General features: G+C 29.7%; 2 protein-coding genes across 2 annotated transcripts; both read left to right on the forward strand.

The window, feature by feature from the left end:
• The first annotated feature begins 4,514 nt into the window (after positions 1 to 4,514).
• On the forward strand, positions 4,515 to 6,914 carry LOC124913769 (vacuole membrane protein KMS1-like). The gene is made up of 8 exons (XM_047454185.1): positions 4,515 to 4,663; positions 4,953 to 5,164; positions 5,287 to 5,365; positions 5,456 to 5,755; positions 5,823 to 5,980; positions 6,098 to 6,214; positions 6,322 to 6,513; positions 6,590 to 6,914. Exons 1-8 carry the CDS (start codon positions 4,594 to 4,596, stop codon positions 6,752 to 6,754), a joined length of 1,293 nt encoding a protein of 430 aa, XP_047310141.1. The 5' UTR covers positions 4,515 to 4,593; the 3' UTR covers positions 6,755 to 6,914.
• Positions 6,915 to 9,014: 2,100 nt separating this feature from the next.
• On the forward strand, positions 9,015 to 12,055 carry LOC124913767 (sugar transport protein 13). The gene is made up of 4 exons (XM_047454182.1): positions 9,015 to 9,564; positions 9,732 to 9,856; positions 10,781 to 11,072; positions 11,229 to 12,055. The coding sequence occupies exons 1-4, from the start codon at positions 9,109 to 9,111 to the stop codon at positions 11,922 to 11,924; spliced, it is 1,569 nt and encodes a 522-aa protein (XP_047310138.1). The 5' UTR covers positions 9,015 to 9,108; the 3' UTR covers positions 11,925 to 12,055.
• Positions 12,056 to 12,137: the final 82 nt, after the last annotated feature.

A 12,137-nucleotide genomic window follows, 5' to 3' on the forward strand; every position in this document is an offset into this window, starting at 1 on the left:
GTTTTTGTGTTTATTCTTTGATGTTTCTGTTGTATTTTCAAATTTATGTTTGCATTGTTATTTTACAAATGTTTAACCATGTGTTTCGAGTATGTGTGTTTGGTGGTACTTTTGGCCATATTATTTTTGTTGTTTTCTGTATTTCCTTTTTCTTGAAGTTATTGCATGAACTCTTAAAAATAAAAAAATAAAATTTGTTTGAGCTTTTAATCAATGTTATGACTATTAATATTTTATGTAAAAATGATATATCAATTTGTTTGAATTTTGGTAGAACTATCAATCAATTACTATACAGAGTTATTTTCAGCAATATTTAAGATGTTTATTAACGGTTGTATCTTATTTCTTATAAATATACTACTTTAAGACTGTAGATAAATATTTTCTTCTTTGGGCATGAATGATCTTATACATGTTTTTTTTATCTATCCACTAATATTTGTATGTTATCAAAGAAAAACATTTTAACATTGTTAATAATTACTCAATTTAATTTTGATAGGAGTGATCTTCATTTAATTACTTAGTTTATTTACAAATGCTGATTATGAAGGCTTTCTTTTTAAATCAAATATGGGTTCCTACCTTGGAAAATAATAGGAACACTTATTTGTGAATTATTATTAGTTTTTTTTCTTATAAATTTGTTTTTAAAAAAAAAATATATAATATGATATAAATAAAAGTAATTTAATCTAACCAAAGAAAAAATAGAGTTTCTCAATGTACACGCTCAAAACAAGTTTAAATGAAAATTGAATTAATTAGTATTTACTATTAGGTGTCAATTAATAATAAAATTATTTTTCAAACCATACAAAACTGATTTATTTATTTTTATATAGATCTGGATATGTAAATTTTTCTTCTTCTTTCTTCTTCAATTTATGAAGTAGTATGCTCTCCAACTTCAATATAACTAGATGGTGTTAACATTAAGAATGAAATGTTCTCTCATAGGTTGTATATATAAATATTTTAAAATTAAACTATATATATATAGAGGAGTGATAGAGAAAGGGAATTTGGTGAGGGAATTTGGTGAGGGAATAACTTGGCATCACTGGTTGGAAAATGTAAAAGTGGGAGGAAAGAGAGAAAAAAGAGAAATTATTTGATTTTTCAGCGAATAAGATTATGTCAAGTCATTCCCTCACCAAATTCCCTCACCTAATAATTTCTCATATATATATATATATAATATTGAAAAATGTATTTATATTTTTAAATAAAGACATTAAAAATGTGTATTCCAGATTTGTAGATGCTTTATTTTAGGAATTATATAGTCGAAAGTAAATTAAATTTTAAATCTTATTTATTAAATATATATTAAAATGAAAACATTTATTTAATAATATCTCTTATTTATAATATTTTTAGAATCTTTAAATATAATATATAAATATTTATTTAAATTAAAAAGAACTAACCTGACACTCCACGTCCATATGTATTAGTGACAACCTAAGACTTAAAGTTGGGCATCCTTTAAAGTTGGGTGGGCTAAAAAAAAATTATGATGAGTTTAAAAAAATAACTATTTTTTTTTTGGAATAAAACAAGTAAATTTTATAATTTTTTTTAATAACTATATAAACAAACAGAATTACATTGATTTTTTTTTTTAGAAACTAAGAGGTGTAGTCACATTTTTATAGTAAAAAATAATATATATTTTTTTTGAAATGGGCTTCAACACACAGCCCATACATAAATCAGTCCCTACATACCCTACATATACATGGACTTTCATTCAAATTTTTTATTTATTTAGTTTTTTTGAGTGTGAATTGACATTTTAGTAGTTAAGCCAATTTTTTAAATAGGTCTTAATTACTCATTTTTAACTCTGAAATTAATTTTTGAAACAAATTGGCCCTTCAACTTTTAGAAAAAATTACACGTTACCCCAACTTATTGGTTAAACATAACAATTCAATTTAAAATATTATTATTTTTATATATTATTTTTAATCTTATTTTTCATATTTATATATAAATATATATATATATATATTATCATTAATTTTTATATTTATATTTATTAAATCTCTTTTATATATATATATATATATATTATTTATTTTTATTTTTATATATCTATAAAAAAAAGTTTAAAAATAATTTTTATATATTATCTTTAATTATTAGTTATATATATATATATAAATTTATATAATATATATTTTAAAAAATAATTTAAAAGTAAAGTAATAAAAACTTTTTCAACTATTCAATTATTTTTAACTCTCAAATTATTTTTTAAAATATATATTATATATAAATTAATAATTAAAGATAATATATATAAATTATATATATATATATATTATATTATTTAAATTATTTTAAACTTTATTTTATATAAATATAGATATAGATAAAAATAAATAATATATATTATATAAAAATTTTGATAATTATATAAATATAAAAATTAATAATAATATATAATTTTATATATAAGCGATTTAATAATTATATATAAATATAAAAAAAAATTAAAGATAATATATAAAAAAATAATATTTTAAGTTTAAGCCGTTATGTTGAACTAAAAAATTGACGGAATAAAACATTGACCTTTTTAAAATTTGTAGGACATATGTTTTTAAATTAATTTAAAAGTTAAAATTGAGCGGTAGAAATAATTAGAGGCCTCCTAGATAATTTGCCATTTCAAATATATAATATTATATATTTATATAACTATTTTATTTACTCATATAAATTCTAAGTTAAATTGGACTTGAACAAAAAAAAAATATCTTTTAAAATATTTTTTATAAATATTCATTTAAATTAAATATTAAGATACATCTTTTTTTTTATATATATATATATATATATATATTTATAATTATATTAGTTCACGGATGAGTTAGAAGAGGGATAATTTTTTTATTAATATATATTAATACTTGTGGCCCTTTTATTTTATTAATATAAATTAATACTTGTGACCCCTTTTATTTTATTAAAATATATTAATACTTTTTAAGTCTTTTGTCAAAAATATCTATATCTCTTCAAAATATCATTCACTCCAATCTTTTTAAATAACTCATTCTGAATTATCCCTAATAATAAAGTTATTTTCATTTTGACAAGTCTCTCTTTATATATATATATATATATATATATATATATATAAATAATGTTTAATTCAAAGTGTCTGGATTCTCGATAAAGAGTTGTGATTAATTTGGATATATGTGAGAGTAAATGGATATTTTGGGCGGATTGTGGATTGACCCGTCCATAAATTAAAAATAGTTAAAAATACTATATGTATGTTTCGAACTTGCAACCTAACAAAATAAGTACAACTCTTTAACCAATTAGACTAATAAGAGTTTATATAAATTTAACACCAAATTTGATGACCGCAAAATATTTTTAACAATATAAATTCATTTTTTTAATTAATTAATCTATATTTAAAATGGTGCTTAATTTCAAAGTGTCAAGATTGTCGGGTCGAGAGTTATGGTTAATTTGGATATATATATGTGAGAGTAAATAGATACTTTAATCGGATTGTGGGTTGACCCGCCCATAAATTTAAAATGGTTAAAAATACTATACGTATGTTTCGAACTTGTAATATAACAAAACAAGTATAACTCTTTAAAGTGTGAATGAGACGTGGTTTGCCAATGAATAATAGGCCGGTAACAATTGAAAGTTGTTAAAAAATATGAATCAAATATTTGATTGACTAAAGTGAAAGTGTAAAGTGGTTTGAGATGTTCATTGAGAAAAAAAAATATGTGAAAATATGTGTTGTTTTATCGAATTGAATAAAATATGAAATGTTATTTTTATTTTAATATATTATTAAATTTATTAAGAATTTTAAACATTTAATACATATTATTATAATTTTTTAATAAAAAAAAAATTATTGGCATGAATCTGCAAGAATTTTTTAGTTTATAAGTAAAACTGTCAGCCATTTAAGTCTTAAACGAGGACTTTATTCAATTTTTTTTATATAATTTAGGATCAAATGTAAATATTATTATATATTTTAAAAATTTTGGTTAATTTTTAAATTAAACTAGCAAACTAATAGTAATGATCTTTTCAACTTTATACAAAACATTCTTTTTGAAATTAAATATTAAACATGTTATCATTTAAGCAAATTTTTGTTTTAATTGAACTAGTCAGATTAGTTATAAATATTTTTTAGCTACTATCTTTTATCTTTTAAAAATTTGAAAATTAAAAGAATTTTGATAACAATTTGAATAAACAAAATAAAACTTTTCTTAAAGAAAAATAAAATAATAATAAAAAAGAGAGGGAGAGAGAGAGAGGCGTTAAAGAAGGAGAGAACACGGAAGTTAAATGAGGAGAGGGAGAGGGGGAAACTTGACGCAAACCGGTTACTTGATTTTGAGTTTGAGTTTTTGATGTCGTTGAAGAATCAAATATATATATAATCTTGATCTTTTCTTTTGTTCGTTTCCAACTATCAATAATTCATCGATCTCGTCTCTTCTCAAATCTCAATCCAGTACCACTTGATCATTTTCTTCTCTTCTTAATTAATTGCCGGCTTGCACGTGTCTTCAATCCATGGCAAAAGCTACCTCTCAGGAGTCTCCCTCTCGCTCGGCTTCCCAGGATGTCCACGACTCAATCCAAGGTGAACCCTTTCAACTAATGTCGCTCAATTGATTATCAATGTTATTCTTCAGATCAGAACCCTCGAGCTTAGCTCAGGATTGATTCTATCTTATTTCAGTGATTTCATTTCTGATTGGAAGTGTTCACTTTTGAATTTTTAGATGCATGCATAAGTTCTTTGATTAATTCGACTTTGTCAGCAGGCTCATCAGTTTATTAACCCCTCAGAAACGTGTCTGAAATAATAAACCTAGATTTTTTTCACATGGATATAGTTTACATTTCTTATTCTGTAACTTATTGTGCAGGAACCGCCATGAGGCATCAACTAGAACTAGAAAATCTGTCAATAGCTACACAACCTTTCAGAACAATGAAGCTTTTCACTTTGGCTATTGTTCAATATCTCAAACAATCAGTTTCTTATCTTCTGGGTCAAGGGGCTTGGCCTGTGTTTCTGAGCACTTTGAGTGTTCTTATTGGTATACTATTACTCACCATTGATGGTCCTCATGAGAAGGTGTTTGTTCTATCATACTGTCTTATCTTCTCTGTATCTTCTTACGATTTTATTTTTTATTTTGTTTCAAAATACCTTTTTGAGTGTTCACTTGTTAAGTCAAGTAGCCTGAATCTATGCAGCATGTTATGGAGATGAGGTATTATTTACAGTTTGTAGTGTGGTGGGTTGCCCTTGGAGTTGCATCTTCTATTGGCCTGGGTGAGCTGCACTCATAATAGTTTTAAGATAAATGTATGAGCTACACTAAATATAATGAAATGGATTCTTGATCACCTTCCTTTTAAACAGGATCCGGTCTTCACACCTTCGTCCTCTATCTCGGTCCTCACATTGCCTTGTTCACAATCAAAGCAACACAATGTGGTCGAGTCGACCTTAAAGTTGCTCCTTATGACACAATTCAATTGAAAAGCGGTCCATCATGGCTTGACAAGGATTGTTCCGAGTTTGGCCCTCCAATATTTTCAATCTTGCAAGGTTTACGAGTTCCACTTAGTAGCATACTGCCACAAGTCCAGTTAGAGGCTATGTTATGGGGCCTGGGAACTGCAATCGGAGAGCTTCCTCCATATTTTATTTCCAGAGCAGGTATATTCATATTTGAAGAGATGTTTATATCCATATATTGGTTAACTAACTATCATAATTTTTGCAGCTCAAATATCAGGTAGCAAATTGGCTGAAGTTGAAAAATTGAATGCTTCATCGGTGGAAGGCAGTGGAATCATTGCCACTGGCCTTAATAAAATAGAGCACTGGTTCCTTTCACACGCACAAAATTTGAACTTCTTCACGATTCTAGTGCTTGCTTCGGTTAGTTTTCATGTCTTTTGCTATTTCAGATGTGCTCCTCCTCCCAGTAAATCATTATTTTACTTCTCTTGGGAACATTTTCATGGTTTCTTTTAGCTTTTACTTTTAATCTTTCAGGTTCCAAATCCTCTGTTTGACCTAGCTGGCATCATCTGTGGGCAATACGGAGTTTCATTTGGGGAATTCTTCCTAGCCACATTGATTGGAAAGGCAGTCATCAAAACCCATATACAGGTTTTCCTAATTAGCTGATTTTGTTGATATAGATATTGGGGTTACTCTGCTCTTCATAATTGCTGAAATCTAATTAGCCAGTTTTGCTTCGTTTCCTTCTTCCACAGACTATGTTTATTATTTCAGTCTGCAATAATCAACTTCTTGACTGGATCGAGAACGAACTAATTTGTGTTCTTAGTTTTATACCTGGGCTTTCTTCAATCCTGCCAAACCTCATATTCAAACTCCATGCTGCTAAGGCAAAGTATATGGAAAGGTCACCTCCTCCTTCCGTTACTTCAAATACAAACATCAAGGTATGACAGTTTGTATTAACAATCAGTTTATGTTTGATTACTACATGACTTATATAACATTTTATGTTTGTATCAGGGGAAAAGGTTGGATCTTTCAATTAGTTCAGTTTGGAACAGTATCGTGTGGATCATGATCATGAACTTTGTTGTTAAGATTGTGACTGAAACTGCCCGGAAGCACCTGAAAATGCAGCAAGAACTAGAATTGGTTGATCTGAAGAACAAATTGGTGTCGTCCTGAATAACATATATATAATAATAAAACTAATAGCATGATGTTTAGTTGTCATGCTGTTATGTTTCTCAAAAGATAGGAGGAGAATATCAGACAGACGGTGTGGTCTTCTTCATCTTATACTTTTCCACTTTTAGTTGAAAGGATAAGAAAGTAATTATTACCATTGGATGATCTCGTCGTCGTCTTTATCATCTAACAATCGTCATCATAAGAACTTAGAAAATCTCATTGTCATCTCAGGAAAGGAACTCATATAAAAAAAATCAATTGTTATTATAAGATTTCAGGCTTGTAATTCCCTTTTAATGTAATATACAATCCTGATTCTTTATAGGCTTATCTTTCATTTGTTTGAAACCAGTTTATTTTTACAAGAAATCTTTTAGAAGAGTTATCCTATTGAGTTAATTGTGGATAGATTTAATATTGTTGAGACTGAAAGAAGAGAAGAGGTAGCCGCATAGGTTGACATTATTGAGTTAAGAATATTATTAACTTAATTTGGTTATGATGTCAGACAAGTATGTGTGGTTTCAATGATAAAAGAGTCCAAATTAAGGATATCTCATCTTAGTAGGCAAGCAAAACATGCAGTCGACTCTATTTGAAATTTAAAATGACTTCAGCACCAAAATAGGTGAAGTGATTGATATATATCAAAGATAATAAATTTAATATGCAGCTATGGAAAATTACACACAAGGGTAGCCTATAGATGAAGACATTTTGTTTTTTGCATTGGTCCATGGTATGGTGGAGACCACTGACCAAACATGTCTGAGCAGAAAAATCAAACCAAAATATACACAGGTTTTGATTTTTGTTGTCAAATGGTACGTTACCAAATCAAAAGAGCTCAAAACCAGGAAAAAAAACATGGAATTGAATGAAAAGCAAAATGTCACTCAAAGGCGGCATGTTTTAAATGTGATTTCATGTACTTATGCTGAAAATTATTCACAAACTATTGGTTTCTGTAATAGGTTAGGTTTTCCTTCCAACTTTCTCCAACTTTTTTTTTTTACAAAAAAACAGAAAACAGAGCATCAATATTAGTATATTACCAGGCCAGATTTTACTGTCTTTATGTTTTTTTACTGTGATTAATTTGACAAATACATGAGGAAATAGAAAAGAGAAAACAAAAAGTCAAAAGAATATATATATATATATATATAAAAGTAAAAGGTTAATGAATGAAAAACATACGTAACTACTTAAGTAAGATCATCATATATTTGAATTAGGGAAGATGCGAATTTCTAATAAAACTGTCTTCTCAATATATATAGATATGTGAAAAGCATGTTTTAATTTGGGGGTCAACATCATCGTAATTAGATGTTTAACGTCCTTATCCAAAAACACAGTACTAAAACAGATCATGAGCAGCAGCAGATAGCCCTAGATTCTAAACTCATAATCATATAATTATATACTCCTTATTCTCATTTAATTATCTACTATTAGCTAGCTAGATAGATAGTGTTTTTCTAGTCCAAATATCCGGTTTAAGCATCATTAAAAAACCGGAGGAGGAGCAGTAGTAAAATATCGTTTTATGGTCAATATAGAGAACAGGCTATGTCTCATTTTTTATTTGAATAAAGAATAAAATGAAGAAAAAATAGCTAAGATAATGAATATAAAAAGGCAATGATGTGAATACATAAAAAGTAAAGAAGGAAAACAATATGTTACTATATACTTACCTAAATGAGTCTATTTTTCTTAGTTTGGAATTCATAAAATTAATTAAATCTCTCATTAATAATAATATTTAAAATAATAATTTAGAAAGAATGAAAATATAATTTGGTTGTTACTTATGAGTCATGATGGATGGGACAATAAAGTTAAGAACAAAAACAAGCTTATAGTCTAGTACAAATGTGATAAATCAAGTCGAATTTATAATCTTGTTTTCGTTATATTTTCTTTGCCAAAATTATTTCTATTAGTGATTAATGTAAGATATCGAAATTGGTTTGTCTTTTGGTTAGTATTCAAACGGGTCTCTATTCGTTCACACCAATGAGTGGTGACTATATATATAGAGTAGAGAGACGTTAGTTGACTGACTAGCCGCCGTGAAAAAGAATCGTCAACTTTGTACACGTGTTTGCATCCGCAGTTCTGGTCAGCCCTTCCAGTCGTCGTTATCTTTTTCTACACCTGCTAATAATTATTCTATATAAATATTACGTCCTAGCTCCCCACTAATCAGATATGAGTATTAACCATTTACATACGATACGATACTCTTCTTCTTCTTCTTCTAAATGCTCATAATTCTTCTGCCATAGAAATATATATATAACTAAGGGGTTTCAAAGGGACGTGAAGTTTAATTAGCAATGGCTGGAGGAGGTTTTGCAGCGCAGTCCGGGAGCCATTTCGAGGCGAAGATCACCCCGATTGTCATCATATCATGTATTATGGCTGCCACAGGCGGCCTTATGTTCGGCTACGACGTCGGTGTCTCGGGTGGTGTGACTTCTATGGGTCCTTTCCTTGAGAAATTCTTCCCGGTGGTTTACAGGAGGACTATTGACAAAGATTCAGACAAGAGCAATTACTGCAAGTACGATAATCAGGGTCTTCAATTGTTCACTTCATCATTGTACTTGGCCGGGTTAACGGCTACTTTCTTCGCATCCTACACCACCAGGAAGCTCGGCCGGAGACTCACCATGTTGATCGCCGGAGTCTTCTTCATAGTCGGTGTAGTGTTTAACGCCGCCGCCATGAACATCGCCATGCTCATCGTCGGAAGGATCCTTCTAGGTTGCGGCGTCGGTTTTGCTAATCAGGTAATTAATTAATACTTATTATATATTATTATAGCTTACTTACTTTTGCCAACTTTAATTATATATATGATCATGATCATCATCATGTTCTTACAAGATATGATTCTCGTGACAAAATATTAATGTTGTTTTGATATTTAATAATAATATTAATAATGATTGTGCAGGCTGTACCGTTGTTCCTGTCGGAGATAGCACCGACGAGGATCCGAGGAGGTCTGAACATCCTGTTTCAACTGAATGTGACAATTGGAATTCTTTTCGCTAACCTCGTCAACTATGGCACAGCAAAGTACGTAATTATTTAATTAATTAATTAAGCCCACACTCTACAATTTATCCTTAATTAATTTAATGATCAATTCCTTTTTACTTTAATATATTTGCAAATAACTATTTACTTTCATATATATTCTCAAAAAAACCACTTCTAATTAGCTTATAATCTAGCTAGCTAACCTTTTGTTTTTTCAACTTACACCTGTCTCATGTCAAGATTATTAAATGGTTGAAAAATCTCGGGGATTTTGTTGACTAATTTCATTCATAGCTGACATCATGATCAACCTTATTATATTAATATTATTAGCATTATCATCATTAGTTGGAGTTTTATATATATATATGAGTTAGTGTAACTCACCAATCATCCTATTTAATAAAATCAATGATATTTAGGTAGTTTAGTGGTTTGAAAATTAAACATTTTATTTTGTTATGGATTATATCTCACCAATAACAAAAAAAAAATTAACCAAATTTGTTCACCACCTCTTTTTTTTACTTTGTGCTGGGCAGCCCATAATTCAATACCAACACTTTATATATGTTTATTAATCCTCTTAGTTCTTTGAATTACTCAATTATTTCAAAAAACCATTCTTTGTCCAACTAATTTTTTATGAAACAAAATTACGTTTTAAATCATATATATCTTAAATAATGGTCTGAATAACATTTTTTTATATATGAAACGATCATTTGTTATTAGTAATTAGTAGACTAGAAAACATTTATTTATTGACTAATTTAATCATTGTATTTTGATTTTTGCATTATTATTAGAAATAATGCAGAAATAAACTTTTGACTTTTATTGAAGGAGGGAATCATATAGTCTATATATGAATTCCACGTGTGGTCCAATATTGATCTAACTAATAATTGTATAGAAAATTAATTAATAAAATTTTGGTATTATTAATTTGGATTGCAGAATCAAAGGTGGTTGGGGTTGGAGATTGTCATTAGGGTTGGCCGGAGTCCCTGCCGTAATGCTGACCTTGGGAGCATTGTTGGTTGTGGACACTCCCAATAGTTTGATAGAACGCGGTCGCTTGGACGAAGGAAAGTCCGTGCTTAGAAAGATCAGAGGCACCGATAACATCGAGCCCGAGTTTCTTGAACTCGTTGAGGCTAGCCGCATTGCCAAGGAGGTCAAGCACCCCTTCAGGAACCTTCTACAACGTCGAAACCGTCCTCAACTCATCATCGCCGTCGCTCTACAGGTTTGGATTATGTAACATAATTTTTTTTGTTTTAAAATTATTGGTTCTATTGTAACATTACTTTTTAACAGGTCTGGATTTTGTAACATAATTTGTTTTGTTTTAATATTATTGGTTCTATTGTAACATTGCTTTTTAATATTGGTACGAGTACAGATATTCCAGCAATGCACGGGTATCAACGCCATCATGTTCTACGCGCCCGTGCTCTTTGACACGCTAGGGTTTGGTAGCGACGCGGCTCTTTACTCGGCGGTGATCACGGGGGCGGTAAATGTAGTTTCCACCGTGGTCTCAATTTACTCTGTTGACAAGGTGGGGCGGCGGTTTCTCCTCCTGGAAGCTGGGGTTCAGATGTTATTATCTCAGGTGGCGATTGCAGTCATTTTAGGCGTTAAAGTCCAAGACTCCACCAACAATCTCCACAAAGGATTTGGAATCCTCGTGGTGGTCTTGGTTTGCACCTTTGTTTCGTCATTCGCGTGGTCTTGGGGACCGCTCGGGTGGCTAATCCCCAGCGAGACTTTCCCTCTCGAGACTCGGTCGGCTGGACAGAGTGTGACTGTCTGTGTCAACTTGCTGTTCACGTTTGTGATTGCTCAGGCGTTCCTCTCTATGCTGTGCCATTTCAAGTTCGGAATCTTCCTGTTTTTCTCGGGGTGGGTACTTATCATGTCGGTGTTTGTGTTCTTTTTGGTGCCTGAGACGAAGAACATTCCGATTGAAGAGATGACTGAAAGGGTGTGGAAACAACATTGGCTATGGAAGAGGTTCATGGAAGATGAAGGTCATGTAGTTAAGGGATACCCCATGGGTAAAATTGAACATGTTTACGGTACTTCTGTTGCATGATCTTCTGCTAATTAGTTTCATTGTAATATTAGAAAACAAGAAGAAATATGGATGATCATATTCATCCAACAACTAGGATTCGTATTTATCTTAGAATCCTAAAGATATGTTGTTCTCACCAGTTTAATCAATTAAAGTATTGTGAAAATCCCTTTTCATCAAAGTGTTTAATTAGATAATAAAACACATTACAATTAATTAGATGAAATACAT

The sequence above is a fragment of the Impatiens glandulifera genome, chromosome 9, assembly GCF_907164915.1.
Source record: "Impatiens glandulifera chromosome 9, dImpGla2.1, whole genome shotgun sequence".
NCBI classification, from domain to species: domain Eukaryota; kingdom Viridiplantae; phylum Streptophyta; class Magnoliopsida; order Ericales; family Balsaminaceae; genus Impatiens; species Impatiens glandulifera.

Excerpts from the sequence above, each read along its gene's own strand:
- LOC124913769 (XM_047454185.1), top strand. The coding sequence starts at position 4,594 with ATGGCAAAAGCTACCTCTCAGGAGTCTCCCTCTCGCTCGGCTTCCCAG. Across the intron at positions 4,664-4,952 it reads TGTCCACGACTCAATCCAAG|GAACCGCCATGAGGCATCAA; the intron begins GTGAACCCTTTC and ends CTTATTGTGCAG. Across the intron at positions 5,366-5,455 it reads TGCATCTTCTATTGGCCTGG|GATCCGGTCTTCACACCTTC; the intron begins GTGAGCTGCACT and ends CCTTTTAAACAG.
- LOC124913767 (XM_047454182.1), top strand. The coding sequence starts at position 9,109 with ATGGCTGGAGGAGGTTTTGCAGCGCAGTCCGGGAGCCATTTCGAGGCG. Across the intron at positions 9,857-10,780 it reads GTCAACTATGGCACAGCAAA|AATCAAAGGTGGTTGGGGTT; the intron begins GTACGTAATTAT and ends TTTGGATTGCAG. Across the intron at positions 11,073-11,228 it reads TCATCGCCGTCGCTCTACAG|ATATTCCAGCAATGCACGGG; the intron begins GTTTGGATTATG and ends GTACGAGTACAG.